Genomic DNA, 17,786 nt, shown 5'->3' on the forward strand with positions numbered 1-17,786 from the left:
CGAGGATTTCGTGCTCTATCATAAGTTCGGCACTTTATTCGGCTATATGGTCAAAGTGTTTTTTTTTTGTGCACATTTTTCATATTGACTTAATTTACCAAAATGCACGGCCATATTTATTCGATTGCTATCAAAATAAAACGTTATGGTTGGTGGTGCAATCACGATCGTATGGACTTCAAAAAAGTAAAAAAAGACACATTTTCCAATACAAAATTACTCAAAATGTTATGCACACTGATCTGGCATGTGATTCAATGAATTTTTATTCGTCATTGTTGACTTTATTACTCATCGAAAACATGAATATAATTCACACCTACTTACATGTGAATATGAAATCACCCGAACCGACAGCACGAAAAATCCATGAAATCATAAAAACGAAACAAAAGGTTTTCTCTTTGTGCCTCTCTCTCTCTCTTTTCGTCACTCTTGTCTTTAGCATTTTTCGATTTCGTAATAATTTTCTCTGCTCAATTTTCATTCCTATGATGAAAATCACATCATAAAAGACATTATCGCGTGAAAGTGCGAGTTTACATTTCGAATCACTTCAATTCGAAATTCTTAAAAAATCAAATCTGATCTATTTGAAGTGTGAAATTCGTTGAGAAACACACGTTGAGATTGCAGTGGAAAAATAAGTGGATATGTGAAGAGCAAAAAAAACTGATAAATATCGATATCACTTATGGCATCGGCCAGCCTAAAGAAAAACCGAACTAAACCAAAACTGAAAAAAACCACTCATCATTTTGCTAATCACTTTGTGACGATTTCGATGATCCAATATGAAAAGATTCTCATTGAAATGCCATATGGTGTGTGCGGTTTGTTTATTTACTTGAAAATGAAGAGAGCGTACATTTCCGCCGTCGCCGCCACCATCGTCGCAATTTGATGATTCAGGCCGCGATCTAATTCATACCGTTTTCAAGTGCGTGTGCGTTGCACTCTACATCTAAAGTGGACTGAAATTCTAATTTATGGCAATTCATGAATAAAATATGAATCACACACAATGTGAGTTTATGTCATCGATTTCAAAGTAAACAAGCATTAAGGGTGATGAGATTACATTTGAAATGACTTCTTCAGGTGGCCCTGTCAATATGTATCAATGTCGAAATTGTTAATGATATTCACTCGCCCAATTGTTTGACAAAAACAACAACAAAATTCGTATTGGTAATTGAAAAAGAATTGGTCTTTGGATCCACATTCGATCATCGTGGTGATCTAATTTTTTTTACGATTTTCTAATACATTCTTGGAATTTATTGATATTTTCAATGTAGAGCTTTTTTTTGTAACCCGAACAATTGCCCACCAATATTTTGCGAATGACTTAAAATTATCGATAAAAACAAAATAGAAACGATATACTGTCGCCGTTCCACATTTCATATTTGTCGTTTCGATATGTGAGAGCCAGTTTCGCATTTCCCGTTTTTGAACAAAAATATATCGATTTATATACATGTGTGTCTCTCTCTCTCTGTGTGTGTGTATCAAATGGACAATCATTCGAACTGATTATAGAAAACTAAGTCAAATTTACAACCTACGTGTGCACAGCCATACTCGTGTATTGTGAAAACCAAAAGAAATGAACAAATATGTAAACGCAAAGATACGGAAACACACCACAAAATGCAATGCAGTGAGCTCATACACAGTCGATAAGAGATATTTGTTGGTGGATACGGTATTGGCGGTGGCGGCAACGACACACATTTGTTTTTTTTTTTGTCTTCTTTTCTGCACACATGTGAAACGACAATTTCTATTCGATATATTTAAGCACCAAACAATTCACATTCGTTTTGTTGATTTAATGGAGGAATTAATGCTGATTTCATCTCACTTTCTCATTTGACCATTTAAATATACAAAAAGAAATTCAATTGTTGATCGATTGATTGGGTTCTATTTTACATTCTATCGTTCTTGCTATTTCCTATTTACAAATGCTGTCGAGTGATGTAATGTTAATGAACCCATTAAATGACATCTTTGGTGTTCAATTGATGCTCTCATGTCCCAAGAAAACAAACTGTCAGCTTTTAATTGATTCGATACGGCAGCGGACATATCTCGTTACAAGTATTGTCATTGTTCGGACGAAGAAAAACTTCGGGGAAGCCGATTAATTTTGTGAATTTTTTTTCGTTTTTTTTTTCAACTGTATAATCCGGACAGGGAGCTTTGTAAGTCACAATTGCATTTTAGTACAGTCATGGACTGCAAAAAACTCTTATTGGCTCTTGGAAATTGTCGTTTGTTGTCGTCATCGGGCGTATGCACCCAATAACAATAAATTAATTGAAATTAAATGACGAAAAATGAGAGAAACACTTAACAACGACGAATGTAACTTTAATTTCATTTAGTAGTGGGCTTCCATTTTCGTCATCATCGGCGATGCCATGAATATTTGTGATTTGGCAAAACGAAATCGAATGATGCGTGCCGATCGAAAACGAAGCTATATTATTATTATTATTTTTGTTGGTGCTATGAAAAGAATGCTCTTTTTCTCATTCTCTAATAAAGACGAAACAGAAGAGAAAAAAAACGGTTCAACCTACAACATTTTTCGGTTTCAGTATCGGGTGTCGAAACCGATTTTGGAATGGAACATGGAATGACATGTGTGCTTGTGTAAGCCAGTATACACTTTAGTGCGGCTGTTGTTTATTGAAAGGTTCCAAAAGCCAATCGATTGAATGCAAACATAGAATCGTGCAAGAATTGGTGATAATCATCCTACGCACTATCAATACGTTCTCTCTACTAGTTTCTTCAATCGAACATCATGATTCAAATATCGTGAATAAGTTACGCATTCAACAATCATTCAACAATTCATGCACTGTGTTCGTCGGGCGCGCGTACACTACCATTTACACTCGAATACGGCTGTACTTTTTCCACAAAGCGATTGCATCGTTCCAGTTTTTGATGCATACATACATTGATTTAGCCTATTTTTCTAAGAATTATCGTACGCATGCATTCTTTTGCATTCACATTGCAACGGAAATGATTTAGTCTTCAACAAGAATGATTTACGAAAACTATCGCTTTTCTCTCTCTCTCTCTCTCTCTCTCTCTCTCTCTCTCTCTCGTTTCATACATTTTTCTGATAGATGTATGTACTAGACGTTACACAACCAACGCGGAAAACATGGCAAAACGGTGACTATGTCGGTTGTGTCTGTGTTTGCAAAATGATTTGTGCTTGAATTGAACTCGATACCTTATCCAAATAAATTTCAAGAATAATTAACACACACGCCTCAAACGACGATATATGTGACTCGTCAGAGTGTTGCTTTTATTTCATTTAACACCGTTTTGCATACGTGCTAATTTATCGACAAATAGAATAGAAAACCGATGCTATTTCGATATACACATATTGTCAATGGCGCATTGGATGTGATCCGTGAACGGTATGTTTCGAATAAACGATAAGATGATGCAGATTTGCTGAAATGAAAACTAAAACGAAACGCGCTAAAGAATACACAGTATTCAGAGTGCATTCTACGGTAGAATGTGAAAGAAAGTATAAGAATTGACGAACAAGGCGAAGAATATTTGCTCTTACATTCGCCACTTTCATTGTGTGTAGCTTATATGTGGATCTATGATAAAAAAAGAAGAAGCAAAATAGAAACGATGTGAAACCAGTCAAGTGAAGTATACTTGGCTAGATAATCGAGAATCTCAAGCATTTCATGTGCTCGAAAAAAAGAACCAAAGCAAACTGTGATCCATGCACGAACATTCACTCAAACAAACACTGAGCGAAGGAAACTCATGAAGGAAAATCGCTTCAGAGATTCAATATTTATCATTACAATTGAATTTTTTTCCCCGGTGATTCCAACTTGATTACATGTAGTTAAGGGCACTGATTTAAATTCATTAAATATTAAATTGTTGAAATGTGTTGCAATGTCGTGTTGGGTCGCCGCGAGACCAGACACACAATCTTTTTATTGCGTCGGAAATTGGATCATTTTTCGCAAAGCTCTCTCTCTCTTGCTCACTCTATCTATCTCGTCGGCCAATGTTGTAAAACAAGAACATGTCGCGTACGCATTTTAATTTAAAGTAATTTAAATCTTTCGAATAAACGACACAGAAAAACGAAACAATCTGGGGAAGGCAAGAAAGAAAGACAAACGTCATTGTCATGTATCTTGAGGCAAAGAACCAAAGAGTCGATTTCAGCAAATGCAAAGTATATTGAAACCAATGTCTATATGGTTTTGCATATTGTTTTGAGTCTTTCACTATATCTCATTTAACTCTTTCTCTCTCCCATTCAACGGTATGTGAGTGTGTGTGTGTGTATCTAATGCGAGCTCATGGCAAAACGTTCGATTGAGAGACGTTTGAGCGTGTGCATTGAGCACAAATACGAAAAAAAAACCATTTCTTATTAAGAATGAAATAAAATTCCAAATCAACGAACGAACAGCAGCACATTGAATCGGCATTCATTTAAAAACACACAACCACACATGCACGGCCCTCTCTTTCTATCTGCTATCCGGCACACAACCATATAGTCAGTGATTTTTTTTTAATTATGAATTTTCATCGATGGTTGTTGTGTGTGATGGAAAAAGATCTTGTGATCATAACTATTTCTTGATTTTGCTTGCGCGGCCGTCCACATACCATCGCGTGTATGTGGGTATATATGTGAATTGGTTTATGATTTGTGTGCGAAAGAGAGACTTGCTTATGTGTATTTGTTTAGTGGCTTTAACACACACACACACATACTCTTACACAATACGCGCACGAGAGACCGTGTTTCTTGTACATTGCTTCGTTTGTGTGTTTTGTTGTTGTGTTGTGTTTCTGTTGTTGTTGTTGATCTTTTATCGCGTTTTTCTGTTAGTGCCGCATATTACCCATTGATGTTATTGCCGAATGCGGTTTTTAGTTTTCACGTCTTATTCACTCATCGTCATCGGTTAAGGCGAACAAACTGAATATATATAAAAAAAAACAACACACACAGAGGGCCCGCAAAGCAAAAGAGAGAACAGCATTTCCTATTAACAATCTCGCTAGTCTCTATTCAGTCCCCTCTTGAATTTCATTCTGAACGGTTCGGTACATTTCTTACTTGTTGCTTGAATTAAATCTCATTATAAAATTTTGTGTCGTTTTTTTTCTGTTGTTGTTGAGTGTTTTTATGTTCGTGTTATTTTAATGTTTTCTTCGTTTAGTTTTTTTTTCGTTGCTTTCGTTTGTTGTTCATTTTGTAACATCATTTTGAATTGCAATATATGGAATCGTTCAAAGTGTTTGGTGATTTTTTAAAATTCCGAAATCACACTTTTTTTCTGTGCCACACACACACACACACACACGGGCGCGAAGGGCGTGCGCGCGCGAAAAACCATTAAGTTGATATTTATTTGCGAAAAAAAATACGAATAAAATCAATTTGCACAGGTTAAAAGCATACCAACATAAATTGAATGTTTAAAAACGAGTGAATGAAATAATAATAAAAAAAGAATAATGTGTCAATTCATCATTCCGTTCATTCGCGGTGCTTGCCAATATTATTGATGGTCTTTCGATGGGTCCATCCTCATGAATATCCATCGGGAGTGAATTTTTGTCCAAATGCCAATTAAATTTCGCTGCGTATATGTGTGAAAATGTATGCACAGTTGTTTTTTGCTGTGCTCAACGGTGATCAGACCCTATATTTGTTGATAATCGTGCAACGAAGTGAACATAATATCACACAGAGCAATAAAGAGAGAGAAAGAAAATACACCAAAATAAACACAACAATAAAAAGCGGATATTTGCTTTTGTTTCATTTGTGAATTATTAAAGAAATGGAGAAAGGGATGGAAAGAACGATGCGAAATGAGTGAATGCCAGTGTTTTACTGACGTTGTGACTACCTTTTTATGGCTGTTGATTTCTATATACATACAAATTGCTGCAGCAAAAATATGACGTTTTATTGTTTGACTTTTCTGTTGTTATCACAGCGTACAACGGCATGCGCGCGCTCTCATCGTTTTCATCTTTGCGCGCGCACACACAGATCTTCAGATCTAGTTATGCCTATGCACGAAACACAAATATTTGACAGATGAATACCAATATGCTCACATCAAACAAACAGCTTGTTTTATGATACGCTCTCTCTCTATCTTACTCCCTCTAAGTCTACCTGAGCTGCTCGGTGTGTGCGTATTAGAAAATGACAGCACGACGATGATCATCGATGATGATAATGTTGATGATAATGATTTGCACAACCGACCATCTCGACTGTATAAGCGAAAATTGTTTCTTCTTCTCTCTCTCTCTGTGTGTTTCACTCTTTTTCAACTTGTTTTCTTCTCAACATTTCAATGATATGTAAAATTCTGTCCCGTTTTCACGATACAATGCTAAACATCTAACCCAACGCATGTATATATTGGTCGTTGCTGCGCTGTTGAGCAAGTTGCTCAATTGTTTTCAAAGCTGCTTGTAACTTTCGAATACATATAGATATGTGTGTATGTGTGTGATTCATAAGTGAGTACGATCATTATACCTGTGCCATCGTAAACATAAATCTAAGTTTCCTCAACGATTATTGTGTCACACACATGAAATTCATATACACAGCGATTTTCAGTTTGTTGGCAATTGTGAACATTTTCAGCTCTTATTTTATAAATTTTTCTTCGGTGAGTTCACATTGAAGAGTGTGAAGAAAACCGTGGGGAATAAAATTAACGGAAGAAATGGAATGTATTAGAAAATAAAAGATAGTCAATGTCCAATGAGATGTAGACTCTTTTCTCCAAACATAACGAAACAAAATCGGCCGTGTAAATAGTCCATCCTTTGACCGGTCTTGTTAGACACTGGAAAATCGACCATCAAATTATCGACGTAAGGGAGATGAGAATGACTTTTTTCTTGGGTCTTGATTTTATACTGAAAATCGATACAAATAGTTGTCTGTGTTCTATTTTGAAACTTGAAAATAAGAAGATTCAAATCTAAAATAATTCGTATAAAAGGTCAACCATTTCTCTTGGTTCATCCAATTTTTTGTCAAATTCAAAATAACAAAGAAAAATAATAAAAACATACAAATTTAATTGTGCTTGACAGACATTTGTCGAAATCAAGGTTTGCTATACCAGTCCGAGAAAATCACACGTTATTTTTTGGCACTCAATTTGGAAACAGTCAACGAAATAAAAACTTAAAAACAAAAAAAAAATGTTGCGAAAATTTGGTAACAGAGATTATTTATAACGAGAGTTGTTGTGACCATCATACAAACCATGACCATTTATAGAAGTTGAAGAACAGAAATTTGCGAACGCGTTCGCACACACTCACAATGAAATATGAAAAATTGTGCGAACGAACGCGTGTCATACACACGGCCATATGCTGCCGACACACACACACACGCACATTGTCTTTGTTACTCTTTTGGATCGTGTCCACCGATGACCCTGTGCATGGTAATTCAAGACCCAAAGTAAAAACAGAGCTATGACTCACACCGAGTGTGCCCTATAGAAGAGGAACATTTCAAGTAGCTTTTTTTCTGCTTCGATTGCATTGAATTTGATTCACACGGGCGCTTTTTTTCTTGCACTCAACAAAATTTCGTTCGATTTTTTTCTGTTGTTGATTTCAATTGGCTGTTTTAATGACAAATCCAGCGGATCTTTTTTTTTAATATTCGTCTTTTCATTCGGTTGTACTTGTGCATCACTTCTTTGGAAACAGTATGTCATTGACACATTTTATGATTACAATCCGAAAAAAAAATTGAAGAGAAGAAAGAGATTACCGAATATGGTATGCTCAAGGGAAAAATTCCAAAATGCAAAATGAATTACGCGCCAAGTGAGAAAAAAAATTGTTACTCGCTTGTTCGCCAACCAAAAAGTGTAAATAATCCCTTCTGGTTTCAAACTGGTTGAAAAGTGATACATATCACGACGACAGTGAACATGAATTACGCATTTTAAAAAGAGTGTTTTATAATTTTTGTCACAATACCGATGAAATGACCAACTAAAAAAGACAGTATATTGTGCGTGTGTTACCATCGATGGAGCAGCTGCGCTCGACCATTGAAAAGAAAAGCAAAATATTCACCGCCAAATTGAAATAAATCGTCGTTGGCCAGAATAAATGCGAGAGAGATATTCACTTTCCATGAATTCAACAATGTCTAATGGTTATTTTAGTGTAACACATAACCTTGACATAACAATCATTTCAGTTTCATTGTTATTTCTCTCTTGACGAAGAAGAAACAACAAATTTACACTTTTGATGATTTGGACGGTATTTTGCGGTATATCAATCGGAACAAAGAAAAAAGTGTGAAATCGGAATAAAACTGTCGCTATTCAACAAAAGATATAGACGCCTTCGCATATAAAATGTATTGAGCGATGACAGATTTGACATATTCCACAAGATTGAATCACAATTCATACCGATCACCTTGTACGCCTCACCATTTTTTTACAACGAAAAAAAAACACAATGTTTGTGTGAGCTCCTTATGGAAAACATACGCCATTCGAAATAGAATCCAAACGGATGCAAACGAAAAGCATCGCTTTGCATATAAATGAAGTGATTGAATATCGCGATTTGAATTCATTTTGATGCAATGCAAACATATGTGTATGAGTGATAGTGAAAATGACATGGTCATGATGCCACCAGAAATTTAATGCTGATTAAAATAATCGAACGGCAAAATCTGCTGAAAAAAACAAAACAAGAAATTGAATTTCTCGTCCATAGTCCGACCACTTTGATTGATCAGTAGATCACAACAAGTTTATTCTTGTCGCTGAATTCATCTCAGCTTGTGGTTTGCTGTTGTTTTTTTCGTCTTCTGTTGTCATTTATTGCAAGTTTCCGTTGCTACTCTAGCGATTTCTATTGGTCAATTTGGCATATCGCGCATTTGATGAGAAGTTTTAAAAAACCGGATAAATAATATGGCAATTTGATAAAGAAAAAAACGGCCGCTTCAAACTGATTTGCATAATCGCTGATGGATTTCTTGCTGAAATTCAACAATTAGTTAAACCAAAAAATTGAATGATTTTTTTTCATACGCACAAACATACACAGGAATGTTCTCTCATTCTGCTGGAATTGTGTCGCCAATTTTTTTTACGATTTGTAATTATTTATTTCGCGCACAATATTATAGAAATGTTGTCAAATTAGGAAAAAAACACACATTCTATAAATTAAGATAATATCAATTGGATTTATGATGAACAACGAAGAAAAAAATAATCATAAATACTATATAAATGATTCTGATCCGTTCGAATGTTGAATAATTTCTGTGGAATTTTGAAATTCAACACTTGAAATTGAGGTAGATCATTTTATAATTTATGAAGAAAAAAAAGCCAACAACAAAACAAGGCGATCAATATAAAAAAACAGTGTGATCTATGTTGTGATGGGAAAGAAAATTAAGAAAAAAAATGAAGTAAATTCTATGGATGTACGTTGGATGAACAGGTGTGAAGAATGATTGCAAGTATGTGTGTGTGTGTGTGTGTATGCACGTGAACAGTGCAAGAACAGATCGAATTCCAATAATCAATGAAAAAATAGATAAAAAAGCATTTCTTAACGCTAACACGCAAACACCACGGCAGAAAAATAAAACAACAAAACATGAAATAACACGAAAAAATCGCCAATTATATATATAAGATGAAAAAGACAGAAAACTCGTCTTAGTGATCAAATGAAATAATCATTATGGAATATATATGCACCTATGAGTCGCGATGCGCAAACGAAACGCGAAAAAATGTGTGAACAACGAAAAAAAAAACGAGCAGCAAACAATTTTTATTAAGTTGTTATATCATAAACAATTTTTTTTTCTCTACTTTTCCTCCCCTTTTTTCAGTTTACTTACTTCGTACACTTTGTTATTGTTTGAACACACAAGTGCCATTGAATAGTTATAACTGTTGTTTTTTGTTGTTGTTGTGAAACTTGTAAATAAAAAAGACGAAGAAGAAAAGACACGCACGAAGGAAAAACAAGAAACAGAGCGACGAACAGAACGAAATATTTAAAGAATAATAATTAAATTAAAAAAAAATTTGAAATTAAAAACGAGATACAAATAGATCTATGTTTTTGGTTTGATTTTCGAAGAAAAATTCAATACAAAAGAACGACGATCACGAAAAAAACGAAAAAATTTGTGAGAAAAAAAAAGAATAGTTCAATGAGTGAGCGGCGAGTGTGCGAGTGCTGCATCCATCGACACATCCATCCGAACGCATCCGAAGCAAGAGCGAACAACAAAGCTTGAATTCGTAAACTGACGACAACAAATTGGCTTATTCTGTGTCATTCAAACTGAATTAGCCAATTTCTTTGAGGGTGATCGGTTCGCACAATGTCAACGCAATCCTATTATAAGGATCGTCTTGGTTTCGATCCACGCGAAGCTTTGTATGAAACCAGCGGTGGCAGCAATGGTGGATCGACAACGATCAAAGCCGGATCACGGCGTGTTGTTCAACAACATCATTACAGCAGCAGCACCACGCAACAACATTCGAATGGCAGCGGCGGCGGAGGCCGGGATGGCTATTACTCTAATAGCCCGGCCAAAAAGCTGAAGCATAGTGTGTACAGCAGCAGTAATACGGCCATCAGCAGTGGCAGCTATGTTAGTGGCAGTCCGGGTGCAAATATCGGCGCCAATATTGCCGCAATCAATAGCAATAGTAACAATCAAGGTGACGGTTACGAAGATGCATTGACACAATTCAAAGGTACGATGAGTATTTGGGATTATTTTGTTGAAAATTGGGACGCATCAGGTACGATTCAAACACAATTACGTTATTAAGCGTGTGTGTGTGGTTTTACCCCCTCCGAGTTTGCGCCCGAGATTTAATACTCTAATTTCTAAGTTTTTTTCGCTTCACACCCCGAATTCAAGCATGGATTTGAGTTGAGTTACTAATTTAAAATCTGCATCTTGTTTTATTCTCAAAGAATTCCAATCAATGAGCATACTTTTTTTTCTCTTCTCGAAAATGTACATTGAACCAAAACCTTATAACCTTACTGAGAAAGAGAGAAAAAAAACTTGACCTCACAACAGTTTTTTTATCGTTAGAATTCAAGTTACTTTTTTACATATACACAGCAACAAGAGAAATACAGACCAAAAGAACATGTTCTTCTACAACAATACATTTTAGTCATTTGTTAGACGTCAAAAGAACATGATGATGACCGAAAACGAAAAAAAAGAACAGAGTTATCGACAATCATTCGAGACAATATCCATGGCAGCATAAGCATAAAATAATTACGTTGCTGGTAGTACCAACCGAACAAGAACCATACTAATAATAACTACGATTATAATGATGAGTCGCATTCAATCCATTTGGCCACATTTCGCAATCATCCATATACATGAGCCCACACCACGGTGGTATGTGTTATATCGATCATTGACTGAATACCATTCAGCCACACCAATTTGGTTCACTGTTCTTCGATCATTTCTGCAAGACAGCTGAATCAAATCGACAACATTTATCAGCTTAAAACGACTTCAATGACCTGTCTGTTTGATAAACAACAACAAAAAACAAGTAAATTCATTTAATGAATATTCATCAGCTAAAGCGGCTTAATGGAACCGATTTTATTTCCTATTTTTTCATACAAGTCCACATGCAGTCACTTTGATTTTTTTTTTGTATTGAAAAAGAGCCAAAAGGTCGAAGGTTGTTCGCGTAAGCCTGATTTTATGTCAAACATATTTCAAGCGATTCGTTTCCCGAAAAATGCTGCATTTTTTTACTGTAAAGTGATAAAAATAATGACGAAAGCAATGATGTCATGACGATAAACTTGAATTTGGCGGTGTAAAAGTCCAACATCGATAAATCATTCAAGTTGTTTGCAGTGGCGGATCTAGTTCATCGACTAGCGCTACGTTTTTCTCTTTCTTAATTAATTCGATCGCTTTGAAGAGGAAAAAAACCGGAAGATGATTGCGTTTCAAATGTACATAAATGAATAAATTTCATGGAAATCGAATGAAAAAAAAAAAACACTCAATTGCAATCGAGTGGTATTCCTCTCTTAATTTCCTCTAGCAAATTTTTCAATAATTAAATCTATCAGCCGGAGTTCGGCATACGACCACAAAGTTTCATTTTCTAAATATTACTTTGAAAGTCTTCTGCTTAAAAAACGAATAAAAATTCGTACGTCTTTCATCGTAGTTATCATTGATCGGAGTCGTTGGATTTTTTTCTCTTATTCTTCGGCTTCTTCTTGTTTGGTTCAACTAATATTTTTTTTTCGTTATCATTATTATTAATGGTAATTTCTTTTTCGCGATGGTTGTTTTTTGCTCTCGTTTTTGGTTGTTGGTTATGCAAACATAGTTTTTCCGCTATCGAACATCAAAGATTGCGAAGATTACGGCGATAATGGTGATTTTCTTTTCCGCATCTGTATCGAATGGCGCAGAAAAAAAAATGAAACAGAAATAACCCATCAACTACATTCCCGTCTCGAACATCCATATTGCAATTTGTGTGAAAGTACATCGATTAATAAGACTCATATAATGTCTTAAATGATTATATTGTGGGCTGCGGTCGGTTATATAGCTTTTTGCTATAAATACTTGCTCAACATTGAACGTTTTATGATGAATTATTATCGATTCAACAAAGTTGAAATTAAAACAAAGTGTTATTTGATATTTTGGACGGTTTTTTTCTTCTTTGTGTGTGTGCTAAAACTAACTGCAACTTGAATTGTATAAATCTAAACGTGTTTTATACCAAACAAATGCATATTTGATTTCTTTTAATCGGAGACTGTTGCTCTGAGGAGGAGGAGGAGAGCAGTGAGGAGGGCCATCCTCTTCAATCGAGGAGGAAAATATTTTCAGGCGAAAATTTTTACCCTCTTCTTCCTCTTCCTCATTTTCCTCCTCAGACGAACAGTCCCTTGTTTTTCGGTTTATCCCAGCGAAATGATTTGTTTTGTGTTTTTTTCTAATTTATAAATTCAGATGTGTAAATGCGTTTAACCTATCATTTAGATAAGGTCATTGTCTTCTCTTAGTATGTCGTATAAAAAAAACTACGTTCACAAAAATTACAGTATATGACAACAACAAAAAAAGAAGTTCTCTCATTTCACTATTCAAACACGAAAATTACATAAAAAGAAAAATCTAATCGCTGTGTTACCTTAATGGGATTATTTCAAAGTCAGAAAAAAAACCTATCTTCCGATTGCGACCGAAATATTCATTGGTAGAGTAGAAACCAGTTCGAGATGAACTCATCTATATCTTGATTATTATATTGTCATGGTCGATGGAAGGCGTGATTAATGATGCACTCATAGTCACAAACTTCGGACAAATTCCATACGCAGCAACACCAACATTTGGGTTGGCCAATATTCTTACTTCTTTCTTGTGGCTTGATGCCACTTCAATCAACCACGAATCAAGAATGAATCGAGATGTATTCCAAGAGGGAAAGAGAGAAATGAATGCATTTTCATGGTAGTCATCGCTGATTCGAATGATAAGTGAAATATATGTTTCTTTTATTATTCTCTCTCTCTCCCTTCCTCTCAGTGAAAATTAATTGTTTTGATTAATTGGACAAAAAAAACTAAGAAGTAGTAATATTTCCACTGAAATTAATATGTGCCGTAGCTTTCTTTCCACGGATTATGTATTGCGTTGGTATTGATCGTTGCTGTGCCACTGATCTCACCCGAAGCATAATCTAATCTCGCATAGAAAATGAATAATTAATACCCTAAAGACATGGCATTAAAGTCAAAATAATAAATGAAAAAGTTCAAGACACGCATCTGATATGTATATGAACGAAACAAAGAAAAAAAAAACATATACAAAAATTATGTACCAATAATTGTAGTGTGATTCTCTTGTGTCCAACAAAAAAACATGGACAAAATCAAAGAACATTCCAGCGAACCGAAAATAAAAATCAAATGTTTAATGTTATATCATTTTAACCGTTTCTTTTTCTCTCTCCTTTTTTTTTTTTTTTTTAAAAAATCATCTTTGGTTTGGTTGACCATTTCATCGTTGGCGGCATCTTTTAAACCGGCCATCACACATATGGTGTGTTTTGCAGACGAACGAGATGCAATTCAGAAGAAAACATTCACAAAATGGGTCAACAAACATTTAAAAAAGGTAACATCTTTTTTCATCTTTTTTTTTATTTCTTAAGATTTGCTCACATTATATACTCGATAAAATGTTAAATTTAAACGTGAAGGATAACGTGCAAATAACGAAAAGTGCATGTTGACCTGTCGAACCAAAATAACTGCAATCGATTTTTTTCTCTTCTTTAGATAATATAAGCGGCGCTTTTCGCTGCTGTAAAATATTGTGAAAAATTAACGTCGTTTTGTTTTGCTTGCAATTTGATTTTGTTGTGTATTCAATGTTTTCTATTGTTGATCATCTTTCATTGATGAAAATTGCCTTGTATTTCCAATTTTGTTCATCGTTTTGTGCAATTCTCTCTTTGATTTAACTTTGTTGCAATTGTCTTTTAGGTGTAAACCGTGTATAATTTTCGAATTAGTTGTTGTTTTTCTTTAATTTCATGCATTACACTTAATTAGCAAGAATAATGAATATTAATTTATCAATTTAAAGATGTGTGTCATACGCTTGAGTTTTGAGGTTTCTGAATATTTTCTACCCATTTTACAAATGTAAAATGAATTTTCCATGTGATAAACGTGTAAGCACCGCATTCGATGGAATTTTCGACGCTTAGAAGTTGTAAATAATTATTTATTATGGTAAAACACCCACAAAAATTCAACATATGCAATCAAAAATGCGATAGTACGTCATTAGTTTATCAGTCACTTAAATATTTTTTTTTCCATTTTTGACGTTGACGCGGAAATATTCCGCTTTTGACAAACAAATTTATTTTTATATCGAAGAAAACAGAAGAGAGAATGATGAAAATCGCTCAATTTGACAGCATTGATTTGATGTTCAAGCTGTAAACACAATCGTAGTGTAAAACTAAGCCAGGGATTTTGATAAATTACATCGACATTTTCACTAACCGAGTCATTTATCCGTTTGTGTTTGTAAAGTGGCACATACGATGACTCTTCATTGCGCCTAACGTCTGAATAATAACAGCGTGTCTAATCATTTAGATAAATTTAATTTACTTTTTGGATTAGTTCATTCAACAAAAATTGAGCGGAGAAAGAGTGAAACGTTCTGGTGTGTTGCACATGAACAAAACAAAAAGATTGACCTGATTTTAATCAGATAAAAGTGATTAGAAATTTTGTTTGACGGTGGCAAATGTAAACAACGACAAGAAAAATAACACATGTTATATCACTTGTCGCAAACGTCCAAACAACAATTCCGACAAATTACAAGTGTTCGCTATTTGATATTTATTGTTATCGGGAGTGTGTGTGTGTGTTCATCACGGAACTTTCAAGTCATACACATGATCTTTTCTCGAATCAACTGTGATCCAATTAAAATTCTTGTTTTTTTTTTCGTTTTTCTCTCTTCGATTCCATTGCAATATTAATCGTTACAAAAATTTATACACATAAATCGATCGATTTGATCGTTTCGAACACAATAAAATGTGAACAAGCATATTTATAGATGGGTGAACCCACAACATTTTCACAAATGTCGAATGACATTTGACAATGATAAATTAATAAAATTAAAATCGATTGAATGTCGATGTGATGACGGAACATAAAGTGTGCGCGCGCAATTCACTAAAAATATATACTATAAATTGACAATTTCATTATACGATGTCACGACACAGTTACAAAGATTTTTAATAATTTGTTAATGTTTTCTAGTTGGTTTTTTTGTGTGTGTGTGTTGCTTTTCGCGTAATTGACATTCGATGTAAAAAAAAATCGTCATTTGTACGTGATTCAATGTCTATCAATATCCGCCTTTATTTTGATACTTTGTGAAAGACCGACAAGCAATTGATGCAGAATTGAATACTGGCTGGAAAGTGTGCCTTAGATATAAATTACTTTTTATTTCATTTGTAATTACATTTTTTTTTCTTTTGAAAAAAGGAAGAATGTGAACATAAAATGATAATGATGGGCCACATTCTATATGCTAACGAATGAATTGTGCAATTAGTAAAAACGCAGACGCAGAGCTTTCTTCAAGATGAGAGAGGAACAAAAAAAGGAATCCGGTTCTGACTCATGAATGATTATAAATCATTTGTGCGATGCAAAGTGAAAATACATCTGTATAGTTTGATTGGTTTCCAATTAATCTGAGCTGGGGATTATTTCAATAAATCCAAAGTACAATTCAATAAAAATGAAACATTTCCGATAATTACATGGGAATAAATGAAATGCCAATTAAGTGTTTCAATCAGAAGAAATGCGATAAATTGTAAAGAGAGACTTGATGGAAATGGAAACCACATTTTTATTGTTGATTCTCTCTGTGCCCGCCGTTTCTGCATCCATTCCGTAAATATAATTGACAATCTTAATTGCTCAATAATAATAATTTGCTAGGTTTCTAAGATTCATTGCTTTTTCAAATGGTGTTTTCCCGCACCTTTTAATTCGCCATAAAATATATAAAAAGAAAAAAAATCATCGTTCTTAAATCACGTACTCATAAGCATTTCGAACATTACACAGCCGCCTTGCCCTCTACAGTCGCATTGGATATTCTGGCGCACACTCTTCTTTTTAGTGTGTCCGCACACTCACCCGAATGCATCGTGTACTATCGCAATTATGGCCACTCACATTAACTAAAGCGGCAACTGTAATTGGAATCCACTTGGAAAATGATAAAGTGCAAAGTCTTGGCACGGATGCACACATACGCATGCACGTTGCATTTTGTTCACAAATATGTTTGTTTAAACGATTTGGTGCTGTTTTTTTTATGCTCGTCTCGATGTTATTATTATGTTAAGTGTTGTGACTAAAAATAACACACATGCGACCATGTAGACACATGAACAAAATGATGCTTATAAATAGCGACCGGCAGAGATTAATCATGAAAACACCGAAGTTCAATATACTGATGATTTTTTTTCTTTTCGGTTTGTTTGCGATTCATTGCAGCAGACGCAATTTAAATTGCACTTGTGAACGCATTCAGTTAAATTCGACGAAAAATGCGACAATGAACGGTGAAAATAACAGAAAACCTAACAAAGGACGCACATTTTTTATTTCTTGCAAAACAATACGAATCGAGTTTTCTTTCAATTTTCGAATGCGTCAATTTTCATTCGCCATTGAGTGTGATGACCGATTTTCTAAATCGGTCTTTAAAGTAAATGAAATTCTAGAAAATGCAAAACAAAGGAAGGAACACTTAAAACGAACGAATTATTCATTGAAGTTTTCAATATCAAATGTGCGATTATGATTCGAAATCTGAATTCAGTTTGTAGCTCATGCCATTGTAAACGTAGAACGAATTCCTCGTTTCACCGTCGGCTGGTATTTTTTTTTTTTTTCAACACGATTACCGTTTTCACATTTATTTCGAACAATATAAAATGCGATGCGGTGAAATGCAGTGGAAGTTACACATTTAATACTGAATTCGTGCACATTATTTGTTCAGTTTCCGA

The 17,786-nt window shown here is 34.5% G+C and overlaps 1 protein-coding gene across 22 annotated transcripts in view; it reads left to right on the top strand.

Moving 5' to 3' along the window:
- The window catches only part of LOC116344958 (dystonin), a 121,745-nt gene that overhangs the window by 30,390 nt on the left and 73,569 nt on the right, over window positions 1-17,786 (top strand). For 12 of the 22 annotated variants that reach the window (XM_031773820.1, XM_031773830.1, XM_031773840.1 and 9 more), the window contains exons 2-3: window positions 9,986-10,868; window positions 14,259-14,320. In XM_031773820.1, coding sequence (XP_031629680.1) covers window positions 10,487-10,868; window positions 14,259-14,320 — 444 coding nt within the window. In that variant the 5' untranslated portion in view covers window positions 9,986-10,486. The remainder of the gene's footprint in view (window positions 1-9,985; window positions 10,869-14,258; window positions 14,321-17,786) is intronic. The other 10 variants (XM_031773878.1, XM_031773886.1, XM_031773896.1 and 7 more) reach the window with 1 other exon arrangement.

Source organism: Contarinia nasturtii, unplaced genomic scaffold, assembly GCF_009176525.2.
Source record: "Contarinia nasturtii isolate CC-2019 unplaced genomic scaffold, AAFC_CNas_1.1 Cnas_scaffold_129, whole genome shotgun sequence".
Taxonomy (NCBI): domain Eukaryota; kingdom Metazoa; phylum Arthropoda; class Insecta; order Diptera; family Cecidomyiidae; genus Contarinia; species Contarinia nasturtii.